This window comes from Poecilia mexicana, unplaced genomic scaffold, assembly GCF_051168715.1.
Source record: "Poecilia mexicana isolate PSO_F unplaced genomic scaffold, ASM5116871v1 scaffold_6, whole genome shotgun sequence".
NCBI lineage: Eukaryota > Metazoa > Chordata > Actinopteri > Cyprinodontiformes > Poeciliidae > Poecilia > Poecilia mexicana.
Window position 1 is genome coordinate 22,176,639 of NW_028263375.1, and position 20,665 is coordinate 22,197,303.

The following is a 20,665-nucleotide window of genomic DNA, read 5'->3' on the forward strand; positions in this document are numbered from 1 at the left end:
GTCCATTGACTTTAGTCATGGGTTTCCTCTGGGTCTCCCTCAAATGGAAGTAGTGTGTAATCCGGGGTAATTTATTTAGCATATTTAAGCATATTTATCATGCTAATATATTTTTCATCAGAGCACATAGTACATGTTCTGGAAATGTTCCAATGTTCTACAGCCAAAAGTGTCTTGTATACTAAATAAATAGGGGTCCACAGCTTGTAATTTCCCCCCAAACTGCTTCATTGGCTTTCCTTTACTATCCTGTCAAAGCTGTGGTAATGCCTAACACTAACATCTTTTTCATCCATCCTTTTTAACTAATCTGTGTAACAGGATTTTCCTTTTTTTAAGTGAATTACTGACAAATTAATATTTCAATGTTCTTCCAATGTATTGACATGTACCCATTCCGGACTGAATAAGATAACTGATGCAACATTACTGGATGAGTAATATTCTGAAAAGTTACTTTTTCAATCACAGACGGATTAAAAGAGAGGACACACTTTGTTGACTTTTCAGATACAACAAATGTAAGGGATGCTACTGAAGTGGAAAATGGGGTCTTAAATGGCTGTAAAATTCCAGAAAAATCTTTTGTTGGGAATTTAAACGTATAAGATGGATATTCCTCTTTGTGTAAAACATGTATAATGTGTTTAAGGAGTTGTCAACTTCGAGTTACCCCAAGAGCCAAAGTGAGCCATTTCAGGCACTATTGTAAAATAGACGATCTTTGAATAATTTCCGCGCATGCTCTCAGTGCAAACATTTGACGAGCCTCCACGTCTGAGCGAAAGTGGCGTTTAGCCAATCAGGAGCAGCCACAATGTGTTTGGAAACAATACTGTTCCTGTAAAGTGCAGTACGACGGACTGCATACAGATAGTTCTAGACGCTGCTCCCGTCGTAGTGTTTCTCAGCTCAAGAAAAGGTTTACTTTTGTTCCAGCCTTTCTACCAGTATATTTTATAACAGACCGTCGCTGTTCCTGAGTAGCGTTGTTGTAGCGAATACCTCCACCCAGTTCTGGTAACCACGTCAACTTACTCAAAAGTGAAAATGGATTTAGAAGATTCTCAACAAAAGACGACCAGTCTTCTCGTTAAAACGCCTAACCAGGCTCAGGAGGACCAAATTATTGATGGGGTCGACATGAAGTGGACTGTAAAGGACCTTAAGGCTCATTTGTCGAGGGTTTACCCAAGCAAACCGGTATGTAATAAAAGAGGCTACATATTAGCTCGAGGCTATGTTGTGGAATGTCATAACAGCCGCTCCGAGCTAACAGCTGTCAGCCATTTCCTCCGTATTATCTTCCTGCCTGGGTGTATCTGTTCTAAATGTCCGCTTGTTACAGGTTTTCAAAGGCGCCATATAAATCTTCGTAATGCTGTCTTTGTAACCCATAGATTCAGGGTTGTTTTTTTTACAGTGTTTTCCACAAACTTCAAAGGCACCGAGAGTACAGTTTGTGAAGCAAAGATTCAACAGAGGTCATCTCAGGGCGCAGTAGTCAGCAAGGTTCAATTGGAGTAGTTACTGATACAGAGAATACCCCAGAATAAACAATTTTATCTGAACGAGCTACAAAATACATTTTAAACAATGACAATTTAATATTTGTCTGTGAAAATGAAGGTTTTAAGTTTTTTTTAAGCTGAAATTCTTAAATTAATGCCCCTCCATTTTCATTGAAACCTGTAAAATATTGCAACCCCAAATTGCATAAAAATGGCCACAAAGTGTTAAACTATCTTATATGAATGTTCTGTCTTTGGTAATCATATCAAATGTCTAATTACCCAAAATACTCACAAAAAAAAAAAATCAGCCTAAGTTAAATTTATTCATGGAGAAGGACCATTTTACAAAAGGGATGAGGCGTATTCAATCTTAAAATAAAAATAAAACATAGCTTTTTCCATCATTCAAGGTAGATGTTTTAGTAAAAATATAGGTGCTTTGAGCAGGCCACTTGGTTGAATTTTTTTATTTAATTTTCTAAAGGGTGGTCTTCAGATAAATAAACATGCATTTTAAGGCCCCAACACTACCCCACCTATGTTGAATAAAATTGTAAAACTAGATTCTGTGTATGTTTACCTTAATATGGGAAAGTCTTGAGATGCCAACAGCTAAAAAAAAACAAAAAACATTTGCTTCTGAGATTAGATGGTGAAGTTAGTCGGTGAGAGGTGGTCAAACACAAAACTGGAAAAAAAAAAACCCGTCAAAGTTAAAGAGAAGGTGTAGTTTCACAGTAAAGTTAATTATTATTGATCAACTCTGGGAAGTTAGCCATGTGTTTTAGCCAGCTCTGTAAATGATAATTAACACGCCGCTTGTCAGTTGCAAATTTATGTAAATCTAAGAGTTAAATTGGCCAGGAAGTAGAAGAAATTTCATTTTTCGATCAAGTCAGATCCGTTTTAGTTGTCAATATCTGAGGTAATCCTGATTAGGTCTGCATTGTCAATTGTCGGATGTTGTGGGAACAGGTGAGGCAGGTGTTTGCAAGCAAAATGCAGAAATTGTAAGAAATGCTGTATTTAATTTTTTTTTTTTTTTCAAAATGTTTTGCATAACTCACTTGTAATAACCTCAGCTGTGTAGTATTTTAAAAGTAACATTGCTGTCAAAAACTTCTACAAAAGTCAATTATTTAATGTGACAACATAGACATGTTTATTTGCTCTTTTGCAATTTGAAACATAAGATTTTAAGTTTTCTTTAGATGACTCTCGCAAATTATCCTTAGGGTATAAAACAGGTTTAATGTGTGACTTTCTTTCTTCCAAATGATTTAATGCCTGAAATGTAAGTTTTTTTTTTGTTGTTTTTTTCTTTTTGTATTTTAGGCTATAAGTGACCAGAGACTGATCTTTGCTGGCAAGCTGCTGCCTGATCATTTGCACATCAACGATCTTTTCAGACAGGTATGTTTTCATTGTGTTTATTGTTCATTACAATATGTTTAAATTTATTAAAACTTAGAAATAATCCAAATTTACAACTAAACTTTAAATCAGTAAAATTATTCTGGGTAATCCAGGGTACAGAATTTCTGGACACTTTTCTCAGTGAACATTGTTTGATATTTAACAGCCTCTTGAGGAGTTCCTCAGCCTGTAAACGAGTTTGATATTTAACAGCCTCTTGAGGAGTTCCTCAGCCTGTAAACGAGTTCTTATTGTTTTTAAATTCAGTGTAGGATGATATTTCATATCTTTTATCTTGCAAATAATTGTAATACAACACTGTTTAGCAAACATCCTTATAAACACAAATTTTTTTCACGTTTTCTTCAGTTGCCGTGGCACTACTTTTATGAACTAATCCACATATTTTTTTTTAAATGCGGCATGCATGTTTAACACTGGGCTGTGTTGCGAACCAGATTATTCCAGATTATGTCCTTACATATGGAGTAATTCCACTAACCAGCATGAACTTTAAAGGTGCAACTCTTGCTTTGAGAAAAGAAACACCAGCTCTGTGTTAAGTAGGAACAGTAGAGCTGAGCCTGGAGCTGCATGCAAATACTGCTAATAACAAGAAACACAACAGGGGATTATTCTGGGGATCCATCGTGTAATGTCATTTGATTAGCAAATATTGTGAGAGTGCAAAAGTCTAAAGGTCTTTGGCTTCTATTTTTGTTTCCTGGAGAATTATATAATCACGTGTATCTATATTTTAGCAAAGACTTGTTTTTTTCAAAGCTGAGGCAGAAGAAGAACAGAGTTTAAATCAGGTGTTAGAATTCACTGAGTGCTAAACTAGGTGATTGTTTTTTTTTTTTTCTTTGTGTCTAACGTGTTTTTTTTCTTTTGTTAGATTTTATGTGACTACGAAATTGTTCTGGTTTTTGAAGGTTTAAGGTGACCCAGACATTTCCACTGTGAAATAACTAGATCTTGCATAAACAGAAAAGAAACACCAGCTGTGTTGTAGCCAAAGTGACAGAAAGACAAGCAGCACTGTGTTTATACCAGCTTGTTGTCTTTTTTTTTTTTTTTTTTTTTTTTCCAATGTGCCGTCTCAGTGAGGGTTTACGGGGAGGGAAAAGTCACTTTTTTATCTTCAATTTTGCAGATGGACTCCATTCCCACTCTGCACCTGGTGTGCCCCATGAGGAATCCACCCAAAGCAGCAACAAAGGTAAACATTAGTTTAAAAAGTATTTAAATTTCTGATCTAGAACTGTAGTCTCTGCAGTTCTAGATTAGAATCTGTACCAGGTAAGTATGCAGATAGATATTTGTGGGGTGGGAGCTCAATAACAAAGATAGAGTTTCAGTTTCATATGTCTCTCAAGTCGAACTAAAATTGCCTGCTCCTTTGTCATGAAGGAGCACATTGGGTGTGTTTTGTTGTGGGAACTGACAATCTGATGGGACAACCACCCTGCTGCTTCTCTGATGTCTGACCGTGACATCTGCCACCCTCGTCCTGAGCATTACGCTGAGACAGTGGAAGGGTTTACCAAGCTTGGCTTAAAAAAAAAAAAAAAAAAAGGCTTTTTATAAGCAGGGTAAAACCTGTCATCAGTAATGATTAAGAATCTTACTGTAAATTGTATTAAAGTGTCCTTTTGGCTAACCTTGGGCTAAAAACCATGGAGTCACCTTCAACAGCTAAACTTACAGAGGTAAAGTTTTTCCTATTCATGCACTTCTGAAATTTATATCATAATGGCCTCAAAATCTTAAGCTTCACTCACTGAAGCTCTGAGAAACCTTGAGAGAAAACGGTAAACGAGAGTTGTTTTTCAAAAACAGTTTTTTGGTTTAGTAAATATGCGTCCAATGTTTTTGAGTACATTTGTGGTTGCTTAAATTATGTTAACTATCGTTTTAAAATTTGCAGTGAGAGTTGCTAAAAGTGAATTGCCTTTTAAACTATAGAGCTCCTTCAGACGAGTGTTTGAGTAACTTAATGTCACTTTTACCGTTATGCAAGAGCGACCAAACACATACTTAAAGCAGATATTGATTATTTTAATTCAGAATGTGTCTGGTTTTGTTTTCCTAAGTGGTTTGAGTTTGTCATCTTGTCAGCAGTTTATTTTTCACGGTACATTTTTTTTTTTTGCATATTTAACTTCCTTATGTGGAGCTGAAAATACTGTTCAGACAAATGGTTCCTTAATGTTTTTGCTTAATCTTCTTTTAGTGATATTCTAGGCTTTTAGGACTTGGTTTTAGAAATTATGTAGTCTATTAGACTGAGATATGTTTAATAAGATTTTAATGAACAAGTTGTTTTCAAAATGACAAACGTCAAAAAGAACCCTCTTTGTAGCAGGTGTGCTCATTCAACTCCTCCTTTCCTACCGACATGCTTTGAGGCGGAACAGTTCCACTTCAGCTGTCATCCTTAAAGATCTTACACCTAAATGTGGCTCGCTTTGGTTTCATTGCCTTCTTTACTTTGGTTAATACTCAGAACCTGCAGGTGTTTGTGCATCCTGTTACTTGATTAAACCAGGGTGCTGCAGCTAGCAGCTCTTTGGACCTTCCACTCTTCATACCTTTTACTCAAAATGATGAATTGTTTTTTTATTATTATTTAGATCTAACATTTAGAGGGGTTTTCTATAGAATAATTGCATTGAATTTCCACAATGGAATGACACAAAAGTACCAGTAATATTTTTAGCTTTATCTTTTTAGTTATTAGGTTGGAAATCATATACTTTTTTTACTTGTATGTTTTTTTACAGCATTGTCCACAAATGTCAACATCCTATAAAGGAAACTACATCTATTCTCTTTGCTAGACTGAAAGCAAAATGTCCCTTTGGATTGTAAAAGTTGCAGAGCTCTGGTGTACAAAAACTCTCGCATTTCTCACGCTTTGTGTTTTGTTCTGCAGACCAAAGAGGCAGAACAACCACATCCTTCCAGTTCAAGCCCACCTGTTCAGACTCCCAGCACACCAGAGCTCAGGCAGAGGAGGCAGACATCTTCGGCAGCTTCTACTCCGATCCACACGCAGACGCCTGGAGCTCCAACATGGCCTGCTTCAGCACCGTAAGCTATGAAGAGACAGCTTCCCTAATTTAAGAGTGTTTTAAACAAGGTGCAAAGTGGGAGGGGAAACGGCATAAAGCTGCTGAAGATTGTTTATAAAAATCTAAGAATCTCAGATTAAAGAGAGGAAAACCACAAGATGCAGCCTGTAATTACCCCAAAACATACAATCATTTCTGTTTGCTACTCTCTTCAGAGTAACCTCTTGTCATAGACTGAAGTGAAATTTAAAGACATTGACAAGAAATCACTTGGGAGTTTCCATGAGAGCACCTAACACTTTCAGAATGAGTAGCTCTTTTATAAGTGCAGTTTTCAGATTCTGAGCATTAGTATTAACTTCCACCTGGCCAATAAATAAATATGCATGTGGGTTTTAAGCCAAGCATTCCATATTTTATCGCCGCTGGGTTTTGTTCCTGGACAAAAGGGCAGGTTTCTTATAAGATTTCTATTTTTTCTGCAGCGCTGCAGAGTCCCAGCTGACCCAGCCAGCCTTTCCTGCCTTATCCCTGTACAGCCCTCAGCAGCTCCTGTGGCTCCAGCATGTCTACGCAAGACAATATTACATGCAGTAGTGAGTATCTGTTGATTATTAATCCTCTCCATGGTTCCTCGACTTTTGTCATTTCTGATCTCTAAATCTAATTTCCCACCAATAGCCACGCAGCCATGGCAGCGGCAGGCACTGTTCCCCCGGCGCCGGTGGCAACCATCGGCCAATACCCACCTGTCCCTGCCCACCAAGTTCCTGTCCCAGCCCCTCTGGCCAATCAGAACCCCATTGACAACCTGCCAGTGAATCAGAACCCGGTGCAGGACGCCGCTTTCATCAACCCGGGGGAGGCCAATCAGAACATGCGAATGAACGCACAGGGCGGGCCCGTAATGGAAGACGAGGAGGACGTGGAGCGTGACTGGCTGGACTGGTTGTACTCCGCGGCAAGACTCGGCGTCCTGCTCATGATCATTTACTTCAACTCCAACCTGAGCCGCTTTCTGCTGGTGATGAGCACGCTGCTCCTCATGTATCTGTAAGCTTCTCTGCTATGTTTTTATATTTATATTTTGAATCAATTTAAGGATAAATCTTCTTAGCTGATGAGCAGCATTAAGAAAAGTGGGGGGAAAAAAACAAGTGTTCCTTTTCCACAAATGATCAGTCATAGTTTGGTTTCGTTTGATTTCCTGTGAATGTATGATTCAGCCATAATTCAGTTGGACAAACAAAAGTCAATTTTAGCAAGTAGCAGATTAAATTTGAAGTGCATGTGCCAAACACCTTCTCTGTTCAGTAGAAAAAAACAAAAACAGAATGAAGCTTTGAAGTTTTTTTTTTTTTTTTTTTTATTGTATCTGAGATATTAGTGGTGACTGGCCAGAAGGGGGCGCACTGTGGCATTTCTGCTGCACATAAGTAGCTGCTGACTGTGTGAATGCGATCCGAGGCCCTTAAAGCTGTTCTAAAAACTTGTATCTCCTTTTTTTTTTTTTTCAAACTCCTCAGGAGAAAATATTTTCTTTTTTTTTTTGCACACACACAAAAAGTTAAATATGCTATTGTTATGTAATGAATTTTCATTTGAATCAATTAATTTTCTTGGGGTTTTTTAAGATATATTTATATATATTGTCTTTATGGATTCTTGTGTTTTAAGTCAGAGTTTTGGCTTTGCAGTACACATCCTTGTTAATTGTACTGACTTTGATCTTACAGCCCACAGATATTTTTTAATACTGACAAAATTGAACATTTTGGCATTTACAGAAACTAATTTCTTATCTCTTTGCATATGCAGACACACAATGGGCTGGTTCCCCTTCAGAAGGCCAGCACCGGTTCAAGCACCCCACTTCCAGCCCCCTGAGGTCCAACACAACCAGCAGAATGAGGACAGGAACCCCGAGCATAACCATGTAAGAATTTCAGATTTTAGTTGCTTAAGTTTCCAGTTTCTTCAAATCGTTTAAACATGCCCTTCGATAATATTATACCAGAATTGTTTTGACCTCGTCATAGGTGAACAAACGACCCACAGATGGAGGTTTATTGGGAACTACTTTTCACTTAGAAACCTTTCTGTCCTTTGACTCTTCAGGCTGAAGAACCAGCTGATGGACAGATTGTGGAACACGCAGCTGAGGAATCTGAGGAGCTAATGACGGCAGTTTTAGTTCCTCCTCACAGGGTGTCCGTCATGTGGACAGCGTGGGTCTTCTTCAAAACTTTCTTCTCCTCCCTTATACCTGAGGTTGCTCAGGGCATGGCGAACTGAGTTCCCGAGGCGGCAGTGTTTGGTTTATAACGGCAACCGGAGAGCATGCTGGGATCCTAGGAGCTGCTGAGGCAGCAAGAAGTGGCAAACCGAATACCAGCACAATGAGACTGGCCAAAAAAATATGGACGGTACCAAAGGACTGAAAGCTGGCAGTTTCTCAATGCTAGTTTCAGGTTTCTATCTCAGCACCATGTTTAATGCTTCATCAGAAGGTAACAGGCACAAGGTGGAACCTGAAGGTAAAGGAAGGAAAGTCTTTGCTTTTTGCGATTTCTCTTTTAGTATGAGGGATTATTTTTTTTCCAAAAGTATTCAAAATTCATTAGATCTGAAAGAAAAAGAAAAAAAAAAAAGAGTAGTATGTGACCAGTAAGTTTGTCACATACAGATACTCCTGAATCTGTTTTTAGATTCTCAGAAAGAACATGCGTTAGCACATTTTTAACAGAGGTGTTTTTCACTTTTAAGCTTTTTGTCACTACGGAGGCAAAGCAACTCAATGGACCATAAAAAAATCAGCTTGTTAGTCTGTGATTGCAGGCGAGTTGCAGGAGTGCACACTATAAACTGTAAGTTATAATTGGAATACAATTTATTTCAAGAAAACTGAAGAAGAAATTCATGTCCTGGATTAAACACACACAAAAAAAAGGTTTGATCCCAGATTTTTTTTTCCACCCCTTTCATTCCACTCTTAAGGTTTTAAGGTGGATTCTGTTTATTGAAACTTTTTGTGACCAAATATTAATATTTTTGCCTAACTGATTTGAAAAGTAGTTTATAAAAGCATGTTTAAAAAAAAAACAGAAAAAGCTGTAAATATATTTTTTTTGTGTACACAGCGCACTTTACATCTAACTTCTATCATATGCAAGCTTTAAAATAGAGGTTATGACTCATGACCTTTTAGGGGCTCGGAGCTTTTCACACACAAATAGTTGAAATTACAGATCAAATTCAATATAAAGAAGCAAAATATATTGTGAAAAAATGATATTAGGAGGACTTTAGGTCTCAGCTTTTTGTCTTTTTTTTCTGGTACCATTCCAGATTACATAATACAATACACTATTACTCTTCTTCCTGATATTTTATATAATAGTTACGTTGAATGGGAAGTGATCAGATACAAATGACTTTAGTACTTCATTCTTTTGCATGAATTTTGATCTGTAATGGTAAATGAATAGGTTTTATAATCTTTTCTCTGTAAAGCCTTGAAGTAACTTTTAAGTAAGCAGAATGAAAGCTAGTTGTGTAATTGTGTATATTTTCTGTAACTTAATGCTTGTGTCTCCTGTGTGGGGAGGAAAGAAGACTGTGGCAATGGTCACTGTGTATAGCCGACATTTTTACCTTTATTTTTGTTCCAACCTTAAAGTGTCCCTTACAATAGAAATGTTTCCTATAAAAGATGCAATAAATGTTTGTATGTCAAATAATGATACTGTTTTGTTTTGTTTTTGTGAAGAAATTGTTTCTTCCCTTTTAAGAAACAAAAAAAGTCCCTTCCTTTTCCACTACATAAGGAAGTCATAGAGAAAAGCCCTGATGGGATATTCCCCAGAACCTGTAGCTAAACATTTGATTGTTCAAATGTTTGACGCTGTTCAGTTACTTGGTGTTTAAATTCCACCACAGCTCACATGTTTGGTAAAAGTTAAACTGTAATAGGTTGAGATTCTCCAAGAGGAGGTTGGGACAATTTATACTTCAAAGAAAATGTTTTTACATTTTTTACACTTCAGACCCTGTAGGAACTTCAGAGGCGGTTCAACAAACTAAAATCCTCTATGTGAATCCGCAGTTGACTTACTGTGATCAGAGAAGCTGAATGTTTGGTTCCAGCTGAGCTGATATAGCAGGTATTTTACATAAACCCTCAAACTTGACTTGAGGTAGTTCTGCAGTGAAAGTCAACCTCCTGCTCATCAGCGAAATCTCCAACACCATTGTGCTGAGCCAGATAGCTTGAGTGAGTGTATTTTTTCTGGTGTGTGTGTGTGTGTGTGTACCCTGTTCTGCCCCCACAGACCCGTGTCTCAACCCTTCACTCTGAAACAGTCAGGCCCGTAGCATCCTCAAGGATTTACTATAAGGATTTACCCTGTTTTATGTAAAATTATAAAACGGGGCTTCTTCTGGTGTTGACAACCCATGAGAAAATGACAACAAAAATACCATACAAGAACAAATTCTCGTACTTTACATCTGACGCTTAAGGATTGATCACAGAAAATAAGCATTTAAACTAACAGAGCTCGTGAGCTGACGTCCAGGAGGGGCTAAATAATCCTTACTGATCTTGAGGATTTCTTCTGTTTATCTCTAATTTACATTTGTCACTCTCTGTGTGGATCATCAGTTGCGTCTTACAGATCGCACCTCACAGCTCGTATAAAATTTAAATATGAACAAATTTTGATTCTGTAATTTACTACTGGGTGGTACAAAAGTTGGAATCTATAATACTGTTACAAGGTTAAATTCATCTCATTCACAGAGGAGATTCAGGGGACAAAACGCAGTAGGACATGAACTGGATACAGGAGTCGGCTCCTGTATCCAGTTACCCTGAGAACCTTTGCATGTCAAAACCCTCTTTGTTCAAGCAGAGCTCAGTACGGGGAAGTTGGTCACCTGGACAGAGCAGGAAAACTGGGAGTTTCTGACAAAAATGTATGTTTCTCAAGTTTTTGGACATTTTTAAAGATCATTTTTGTGGGTGTGTACAATAATAATATTTGCCTTGACTTCTTTTCTTTAATACCAGCTATTTTTCTTCTTGTGTCATCTTGTCCACTTTAATTTGTGTAGGAGGTTTTTGTCAGCTGTTGCCTCACTGACAAAGATGCACTTTGACCTGTTTTTTTTTTTTCTGAATCGGTGTTTGTCTCTTCACTCCTACAGTACAAAACACAACTCCTCCGTTTCTGATTGGATGAACGAGGCAGTTTGTCCCAAGATAGCTACGGTACGCTGAACCTGTAGCTTTAACAGGCTGCAGAGCGAATGTTGCAGCAATTCGAGAGTCGGAGGATCTAGCAGAATGCCAGGCGACACTCTCCCGCTGCTGCTGCTCCTCTCTCTGTTTGGAACGACCCACGGCTGCCTTCAGGATCCTTCTTCGGCCTACAAATACACTGGAGTTGTATGCAGACTCACCTATCCTGCGGCTGCTGTGTGTGAGTAGTACTGACATCCTCCGATCCAATCTGATTGTGCTAAATGCAACAAGTGAATGTAGTTGAACCAGAATGGCTTTATAGTTCAGTTTCTCAGAGCAGAACCTGAGAAACGATGAAGTCCTCACCAGCGGCTTGTCTAATGGAGGGTCATGGGTGACATTTGTGGACACTGATTGGGTGTTTTTTGCTCTACCGCCTCTTTCAAAGGCTGGGTCCCAGTTAAACCCAGTAAAAACAGATCCCTGTCATCTTACATCAACCGAGCTCTACGATACAGATGCTTAATTCACCCATCATTGCTTTGTTTTCCTTCCTTTGTTGGTCTTGGCCAATATTTCTCCAGGACTGCTGAAGGTTTTCATTGTTTTACTGTGACCTTTGGACTCTCTCACTTAGTATCTGACTGTTTTCTGAGGATTGTTCGACTATTTCTGTTAGGCTACATTAACTCTGACCTGTGCATTATTCAGCAGAGAAGAAAGTCTCTGAAGTGAAGGAATTAACTCGTGTTTTCCAAACACACAACAGACGACTTACTGAATAATTTAGGATCTTTGTTCCCAGCATTTTTAAACTGATACAAATTCTGTAAACTACCAAGGGAAGCATGTTTTGACAGGTAGAAGACTGTTTTTTATGTGTTTTTTTAAGTGTAGTTATATTGGCCAGAAAATGAACTCCAAGCTTAAGATATCACTTATAATAAATCTTCATTAAGAGCAAAAACAGAACAAGGCAAACATCAAGTTGACGAAAACAAAGAAATGTAAACAAAGGATGCAACTCGAGCATAAACACAAAATAGCAGGCGCTTCAGTTCGTTCCAACACATAAAATAAAAAAAATACATATATACGCCAATGTTTAAAGTACTTATGTCGTTCAAGTTTTTTTTGTGTTATTGTTGCTGTCCAATATTAAGAATATATCATGTTTTATATACTCAAGTAATTCAATGAAAATTGGCTTATGATTGGAGACCTTCATGAACATGGAATAAGGACAGAAATAGCAGGTTAATAACATAAAAGTATGAATTTACTTACAATATCTCAATTACCAAACGAGATGTTCTTTCAACATAAGAAAAAATTGTGATTAACAATAAATTTTAAATCTATTAGCGTTTATATGTCAATCTGCACACGTGTCCTAAAATCTGCCATTTTAAAAGGTTTTCAAAACGTTCAAAATGTGAGATTGAAAGGTTTGAATATAAGCTCTGCAAAGATGTTTCAGCATACTACTGATGATGACTCATCAAGGAGGGCACAATTGAACCCAGTGGAAGTTGAGGTTGGTTTTCATTATTTATCTAAAAAAATATAATATACATGGTGAAAGTCGGCTTTCCCTCTTCGGGACCTAAACGACTTGTTTTCATTGATAAACCCATGACTTCCTCAATGATTTCAATCATCAGTTTAAGACTTGAAGCTAGTTTGGGTTATGTAGCTGGAGAATGTTTCAAAGCACATCAGCAAGGTGTTGAAGTGGACCAGTCAAAGTCCAGATTTAGATCAAATAGAGATGCTGTGATGTGCTCAAAAACTCTCCAAGCTGGCTAAAAAATATATACGTTTTACATCGGGGAAGGTCGGCTCCATTTATATTATATTTATCCAAACTTGATAAATAAAATCATAGTTTCCAAACTGTTTTTCAGGATTATCTTTGTATTATATTAAAATTTGTTTGATGATCTGAAACTTTTGATACAAAAAAAGTAAAACTGGAACATAAAAGGAGAAATTTGTTGTTTTGTTTGTTTGTTTTTACCACTCTGTAAAGTCTACTCCCTCCAGCTGAGCCTATGAGGTTTTTTCACAGTCTGGTCCTGTTTCTGTGTCTTCATGTCTTTAGTGAATGAGAAAACCACTAAAGTTATTGAGGCAGCTTTCCAACATGCCCGTTACCCAAGCATGCAAGGAGAGAAATCTGCTGGTTTCTTTGGCAAAGTCTCATATGGCCTAGAAAAGTAAGTGCTCACGCTCAAGCCTCCGCAAAAATGTACCAACAACACAACAGGCTGCTGCAGGTTTGTTCTCTTTGTGACTTACCCAGTTTGGAGATTTACAACCTGTCGATCGGCCGGAGCGACTTTGAGCTGCGTCCAGGGGAAGGCATCGGTCTGGAGATAAACAACGTCTCCGCTGTGTTCAGTGGCACCATTCAGTACGGATACGGCAGCTGGCTGTGAGTCTGAATGTGGAAGTTTGGTCAAAAAAGTCAACACAGTTTTATACACTTTTAATTATTTACCTTCAACTTTTTCGTTGCGTTCTGTCACAAATCACAGCGTACTTGATCCAATATTTATATGATAGATCAACTCAATGTAGGGAATATTGAAGGGTGGAAGAAGAGTGGTGTATTGGTTTATGTCTTCTTCTTTCATTTTTTTTTTTTTTTTTTTTTTTTTTACAAAAATATGAATAATTCAAAATCTATTTTATACTGTTCTTCTGTTGTGTATCATACCAATGAGATATGTTTATGGTTAGAACATTATATTATGGTTAGAACATTTTATTTTACTTTTTCAATAATTTATTTTTTGTTTTTCTCTTCTCATCAGAATGAATGTTGGACACAGACTTGACTTTGAGGTTGAAACTCAGATTGATCTTGGAATCAACCCAAAACTTTGTAAGTAAATCGTGAATTTCCCCCCCGTTTGGCTTCAAAAGTTATTTTTCATTTAACTAGTTTCACATAGTTGTTTCACTCTAGTATTTTTATTATTATTATTATTATTATTATTATTATTATTATTATTATTATTATTATTATTACGATCCAATAATTTTCAGATTCAAAAATGTTTTATTAAAGTTTAAATATGACTATTCTTTGCTATTGATTAATGTAAAAAATAAAAAATAAAACAAAATTCTGTGCCCATTCTCAACCTCAACAAACTTGTCAGTCACATGTTCTTATGTATTTTGGGGTCTAACTATAACACTTATTATCATAGATAGTTATATTCTCTACCTCAGTTTTTTCTCTAATAAATATTTCTTTCTATTCCCAATCTTTTTGTTCAGACTGCGGTAATTCAAAGGTCGCTGCAGACACATCTGACTGTTACCTGAATTTTCACAAGTTTCGCCTCTATCTGGAGGGAGACAAGGAGTAAGTGATGAAACTATACTAGATAAAAAAAAGTATATACACATATATATGTTAAAATCCATGTTTCTGTGATGTAAAAAGAAATCACATCAAAATTGACTGTAAAACTTCAATTTTCTATTAGACATGTTGAGAGGAAAACTTTAAAAATGATGATTAAAAATGGTAATTTCTACAGTACAGTACTGATAACTGTACTCTTTTCAATATTTTTTCGGCACCAGAAGTCTTTATTGAACGGCATTTCTACAGGAAAGAGAAGGGGAAGACGTACTGCAATGTTTTGTAGAGATGTAAACAGGAACAATGGTATCAATCAGGATAAGGGTGTTACAAAAATATACAGAATTTCATATGTACCATTTCACAGTAACGGTAATGATCAGTACTGAAAACATGAAAACAGTGAAATTACTGAAGCAAGACATTTTTCCACAACTGAAAACTTTGGCGATATGTTCACTGGTGTTGATGTGTGTCTCATTGTTTGTTGGTCAGGCCAAACTGGCTGAAGAAGCTCTTCACTGACTTCATCACCTTCACGGTTAAGCTGGTCGTCAAAGGACAGGTGAGCGTGGAGACCGCAGGCTTTGGTGTCTTCATATCAGCTTCCAGTCAAATGACAAGTGTGTTATCAAATGCAGATCTGCAAAGAGATCAACAAGCTGGCGGACATCCTGGCTGAATTTATACAAGACACAGCAGGTGAGAGTTATGTTGTCAGTGCAATCAAGGTTAATGTCGTCTCAGTGCCTAGTTGACCAAAATGAGGAACTAATTTATCCTAATTGTGGCCCAGTTAGCAGATTTTTATCCCTGTCCGATAGAACAGTGCGGCATTACGGGGAAAATCTTTTTCACCTGAGTTGTAGGCTCTTAAATCTTCATGTTTAACGTCCTAAGATTGTCGTGACATCCGAACGTTTGGCTTTGTTTGTGTCTGCAGCTGACTTCCTCAGTGATGGCGGCATCAGTGTTGATATTGGTGTAACTACGACTCCTCTCATCACAGCGAACTACATAGAGTCCTACCACAAGGTTAGAAAGATCGTTTGAAATCATCTGAGTATTTTAGTTGCGTATAGTAAATATAGCATCCCTTGTCTTGTCAGAATTATGTACTGTCATAATCCTTTCCTTGAGGCATTTTGATGTTTATCTCCTTCAGGGTCTGACGACCTACTTGAACTTGACTTCTGTGATCAACGCCTCAGTTTTTCACCCAGATCACCTGACTGAAAACAGGATGCTTTACTTCTGGTTCTCAGGTGGACTTTAGGAACATATATATACAGATATATATATATATATATATATATATATATATATATATATATATATATATATATATATATATATATATATATTTTTTTTTTTTTTAAATGTGTATTTTATTTCTGAGAAGACCAAATATTTATATTAATTAATTAATTACTACAGATTTTGGATCTGTCCCTGTAAATCCAGCTTGAAGTAAATTATTCAAGCCCACGTGAAGGAAAGTTGCTATTACTTTCCATAAAGTAGTAGCGACCTTGCTGTTATTGTTTGTTTACCTTCTTAACAACAGATGAAGTTTTTAAACCGCTGATTGCTGCTGCTCATCATGATGGCCGCTTCCAACTTAACATCTCATCAGAGGAGCTTAAGGTGAGTCGTTTTCTGCCAAAAGTGGTGGAAATTAAGTATCTTGGCTACTTGTTCTCTAACAAGTCCCATTTAGTAGATAAGTCAATATGTTGGGTCTTAATCTGCAGCGATGTGAGCACAAAGCTGGCCTTCTTTGTTTCTAAAACAAGCTCCCAGTGGTAGTCTGTCAGAATAAAAGGATTATGGACGCAGTGTTTGGAAAAACCTAGTGTCATCTGTATGTATGAACATCTGCCACTTGGGCTGTTCTGTTTTTGGACTAAATGATCTGCAACCTGCAGCTCCAAAGACACTTTTGGCTCTTTATAATTATAACCAACAATGAGAAAAACCTAAGAGTTTATTTTTTATTATTTGTAAAGACAAAAGAAAGGCTAGTTCAAGTATTTATTTGTGTTTGTTCATGCTATGTTCAAATGAAATCTTCAAAACAAAATGCCACCGATCATAAATGTAAAATTTTGTCAGTCAGCTTTATTTACTTTATCAGAAGCAAGTTGCACCAAAGTGCTTCACAGCAAGATTAATAAAATAACACAGAGGAGTAGATAAAACACACAAACAAGACATAAGAATAGACATAATAAACAATTCAGATAGATTAGTAATAAAAAAAAATATGCCAAAAATAAGAACTGAACTAAATATCAGGCCTTATTTAATTCAATAAAAGCTTTTATAATTTTGTTAACAAATAATTGAAATGTGTACATAAATTTAATTTATTCATTAGATGTTCATAAAACTTGTAAATGTCACACAATAAGACTGAGGCCCAAAGTTTCTATTTGGATGTCAACATCAATCAGAGTCCCAACTAAAACTGCTGCCCAATTTTTGTTTGTTTGTTTCAGACACTTTTTGAGACAAATCTCTCCAGCATCAAGCCTGAATATGTTGAAAAGGTAATAATAATAAAAAAACATTTCCCTCGTTCCGTTTTGTTCATTTATTTCCAAATACGAGACGCTGCTTTGTGTCTGGCTGCTCAGTGCTTGTTGGGATCAGCCTCCCCTGAGCTGCGAGCGTGGAGCTCCTCCGTTCCCACTCTGAACACATCCACCGTGGGAACGTCAGTCTGGGCTCAGGCCACCGGAGAGCTCTACTGTGGGAGTCGAAGCAAACCAACGCTGTCCTTTCAAACGGTACATCGAGGCATTCTTCACCGAGTTTTGAAATGTTACTATGAAAAGATAATGACTTGAGCTCTTGTGCCACCTGGAGGCTCCTTTATCAGCACAGAAATATAGAAAGGGTTTAGAAAACAGTTTGTGTGAAAGTATAAGCAACGTGAACGAAGCTCTTCAGTTCAAATTTTGTACATTTTCAGGAAGGAAGGAAATGATAAATAGTAACACAGATTTAGGTCTGCAAAGAAAAGAGAGTGCACCTTCTTTTAGCTGTAAGTTTCTGTTTTCAGTCTTTAAAGTTTCTAACGGCATTTAAACCTAGCCAATACATTTCATTGTTTTAAAACGAAACTGTAGCCAAAGCGGAGAAGCTGTGTGTAGAAAAACAATGCATACTCTTGCTCTGTGGAATTCATTAAGAAAATAGCATCTAGTTAGTTTTACTCATTATTACATTGTAACTAATATTTGTTCGTTCCTGTATTTACAGAACATTGCCGTAGACGTCACAGCTTCCTATGCAGACAAGAAACTTTTTCTCCATGGTAAACCACGACAGTAAGAGACTTTCTATAAATACAAAGAAAAAACATACTAAGCTAAATTTGCCGCAACTTCCCCTGCCTCAATGAAATACAGCCTGAGCTGATGGAGAAGATTGTTGCAAGAACAAAGCGTTAAGTATTTGTTCTTAGTACTTAGAACTGGAAGACTTCAGACTAAAGTTCAAGGTCAGACACTTAAATGATGATATTATTATTATTATTATTATTATTATTATTATTATTATTATTATTTGCATAAGTAGGCTTAGCTATACATTTTTAGGATAAGACAAAAATACGTTCTTCTAGTGTCAGAACAGACGCTCCAGTTTTTGTCTTATAGCCGTAGATATAAATGTTTCATTGTTGCTGTTCTCTATCTGATGGAGATTAATACCACTCTGAGTAATTTTGAAGTCGTATTTCAAAAATAATTTTACCATGCAAGACAAATTGTTCTCTTTGCCATGTTTTATTTAAGGAATAAGTAATCTTAGTCATTTGTCAAGATACTCTTCATTTGGGGTTTAAAAAGATCATTGTAAATCTACAAGTTAAAAGAAAAACAAAACGCATACTAATAACATTTTAGTCAGTGTGTGTACAGATTCTGTCGCTTGTTTGTGATGGAAATGATAATTACAGGATCTCTGTCATCCGAGCTGAGCTGCCCCAGCAGAATACACTGGTGAGTATTTTATTTTATCATCTGTTTTAAGCTAAACATTTATTTTTATTGTAAAATACTTTAGCAGATGAGCCTCATCCCACATGTGAGGAAAAAAAAAACACAACAGAAATGCACTGGTGATAATAATAATGGAAAGTGTTGTTTTTGTGCCAAAAACATATGAAAATATCACATGTTGCAACACTATTTTTGTTGCACAATGGAAAATACAACTGGAGTCATATGTTGCTACACAGGGTTGCCTGATGGGCCTGATGTGGGCTTCACATACAGAGTCTGAAGTGGACACTAGACTGGATGCAAATGTTATCACACACTGGGCAATCGAAACATTTCAAAACCGTAAAATCAATTTGCAAACCATGAGCTTTCCATTGCTTTTGCATGCTATGTTCTTTTTTCCTGCATTCATCTCTCAGTTTTTATTCAGTCTTGCCTTGCTAAAGTTGAATTGGTTTTCACAGACACGAAAGCAGAGAACGCTTACATGTTTTATCGGAGTTCTTCACTGACTAATCGTTCTGTTTCCAGATAAACGACGAAGCTCAAGTTGAGTTTATAAGGGAAGCTGTGGAGAAAATAGGCGTCCCTAAAGTCCTGTCGGGTACGAAACGGAGCCACTAAATAAAATAAACACAATCTTCCAAATGCTAACCTTACTCCTAATCAATGAGGCAGCTTTTTGGTTAACATGAACTTTTTCAGCATTTTATATTTTTTTATTTTTATTTTTTATTTATGAACACTTATGACTTTAAATAAATCATTCTTAACATTTTCTACTTTACTTTAATCTAATCCCTAATGGTGAAAAAGTTTCTGCCCCATATATGTAATTATTTATCCATATAGTGGCTCCATAAAATCCTTGCTGCATCTGTAACAGGAGCTGAGAAATGTGTTGTGTTTTCCAGTTTTGGAGGTGGAGATAACCAGGTTGATGGACAAACAGGGGGCAAACTTGTTTGATATCATTGACCCTGAGGTGCTTCATCAGGAAGTAAGATATGTGTTTTACTCTTCTTTTTTTGTGTGTGTCTGTATTAATGTTCAATATCTGCACTGTGATCTTTCCTCTCTCGTCCTGTAGGGATATATTGTGACTCGGATGGATTTCGGTTTCCCTCATCATCTTCTTGTGGATTTCCTCAAGAGGACGCTGCAGTAACTGTGCTGCTTGAAGAGCCTGTCTTCCTATAGGAAGACGTGTCTCTCGAAAATCTCTCTTAAGCAACACTGTTTACCTTAAATTTAGAAAGAAAATAAGAAAAAAAAATATTCATTTCCTTTGGTTTTTTTGTTATTGTAGAAATAAACAAAACACACATTTGAAGTTGTTGACGTTACTGACCTCATCTGGAAAACTTTTCCCACATCCAGGAAGACCCACTGGACATTTCTTTAGTTTTGTGTTTGTGTTTACCTTTTGGTTTTGTATGTATTAAAATAAATACCCAGACAATTGCTTTTGTTTTTGTGCTTCTTTCTTCTGTAAACATACTACTGAGTTCTGCACAAATCTAAATTCTGGGTGAAAACATTTCTTTCTTCTGTTCAGGAATGCCTAAGATAGAACGTGAATTGAATGTAAGGCACATAATTTCACCCATGATCACCTCCTTTACTTTTAAAATACATTATAAAAAATGATTTATTTCAGTTATACTTATTCAATGTTAATTTCCTACCTCTGCTCCTTCCTTGCTTATTTTTATTTATTTTATTTTTTTTGGTTGCTATAATGCTCTAATGCCACCAGGTGGCGACAGCTGAGCACTATAGCTGCCATTTTCTCTTTCAGCTACACAAAGCACGTTTACGTTTTCACAAGGATTTTTCTTAAAATTGAACTTATTAGCCACAGTGAGTTGTACTTTCTATGACACTTTTGTTTCCTATCTTGGGAGAGCGTAAATATCTGTTTAAAATTGTTTTTGTTTGTTTGTTTTTTTGTTTTTCCCCACTTGCTGTTAAATATAAATTAGATCTTTCATCAGGCTAATTGAGCCAGTAGATGA

The 20,665-nt window shown here is 36.7% G+C and overlaps 2 protein-coding genes across 2 annotated transcripts; both read left to right on the forward strand.

The window, feature by feature from the left end:
• The first annotated feature begins 801 nt into the window (after positions 1 to 801).
• herpud1 (homocysteine-inducible, endoplasmic reticulum stress-inducible, ubiquitin-like domain member 1) lies at positions 802 to 9,747 on the forward strand. The gene is made up of 8 exons (XM_014967621.2): positions 802 to 1,203; positions 2,850 to 2,927; positions 4,087 to 4,152; positions 5,869 to 6,026; positions 6,493 to 6,603; positions 6,689 to 7,060; positions 7,826 to 7,943; positions 8,126 to 9,747. Exons 1-8 carry the CDS (start codon positions 1,051 to 1,053, stop codon positions 8,300 to 8,302), a joined length of 1,233 nt encoding a protein of 410 aa, XP_014823107.2. The 5' UTR covers positions 802 to 1,050; the 3' UTR covers positions 8,303 to 9,747.
• Positions 9,748 to 11,184: 1,437 nt separating this feature from the next.
• On the forward strand, positions 11,185 to 20,109 carry cetp (cholesteryl ester transfer protein, plasma). Its single transcript, XM_014967620.2, has 17 exons — positions 11,185 to 11,490; positions 13,357 to 13,471; positions 13,558 to 13,689; positions 14,072 to 14,142; positions 14,544 to 14,631; positions 15,130 to 15,199; positions 15,276 to 15,336; positions 15,578 to 15,669; positions 15,800 to 15,899; positions 16,202 to 16,281; positions 17,136 to 17,186; positions 17,274 to 17,426; positions 17,902 to 17,969; positions 18,602 to 18,644; positions 19,179 to 19,251; positions 19,562 to 19,647; positions 19,738 to 20,109. The coding sequence occupies exons 1-17, from the start codon at positions 11,355 to 11,357 to the stop codon at positions 19,813 to 19,815; spliced, it is 1,497 nt and encodes a 498-aa protein (XP_014823106.2). The 5' UTR covers positions 11,185 to 11,354; the 3' UTR covers positions 19,816 to 20,109.
• The last annotated feature ends 556 nt before the right edge of the window (positions 20,110 to 20,665 follow it).

Coding starts and splice junctions, on each gene's coding strand:
- herpud1 (XM_014967621.2), top strand. CDS start 1,051: ATGGATTTAGAAGATTCTCAACAAAAGACGACCAGTCTTCTCGTTAAA. Junction 1,204..2,849: donor GGGTTTACCCAAGCAAACCG/GTATGTAATAAA, acceptor TTTGTATTTTAG/GCTATAAGTGACCAGAGACT. Junction 6,604..6,688: donor AGACAATATTACATGCAGTA/GTGAGTATCTGT, acceptor TCCCACCAATAG/CCACGCAGCCATGGCAGCGG.
- cetp (XM_014967620.2), top strand. CDS start 11,355: ATGCCAGGCGACACTCTCCCGCTGCTGCTGCTCCTCTCTCTGTTTGGA. Junction 14,632..15,129: donor TATCTGGAGGGAGACAAGGA/GTAAGTGATGAA, acceptor TTTGTTGGTCAG/GCCAAACTGGCTGAAGAAGC. Junction 15,900..16,201: donor GCTTTACTTCTGGTTCTCAG/GTGGACTTTAGG, acceptor TCTTAACAACAG/ATGAAGTTTTTAAACCGCTG.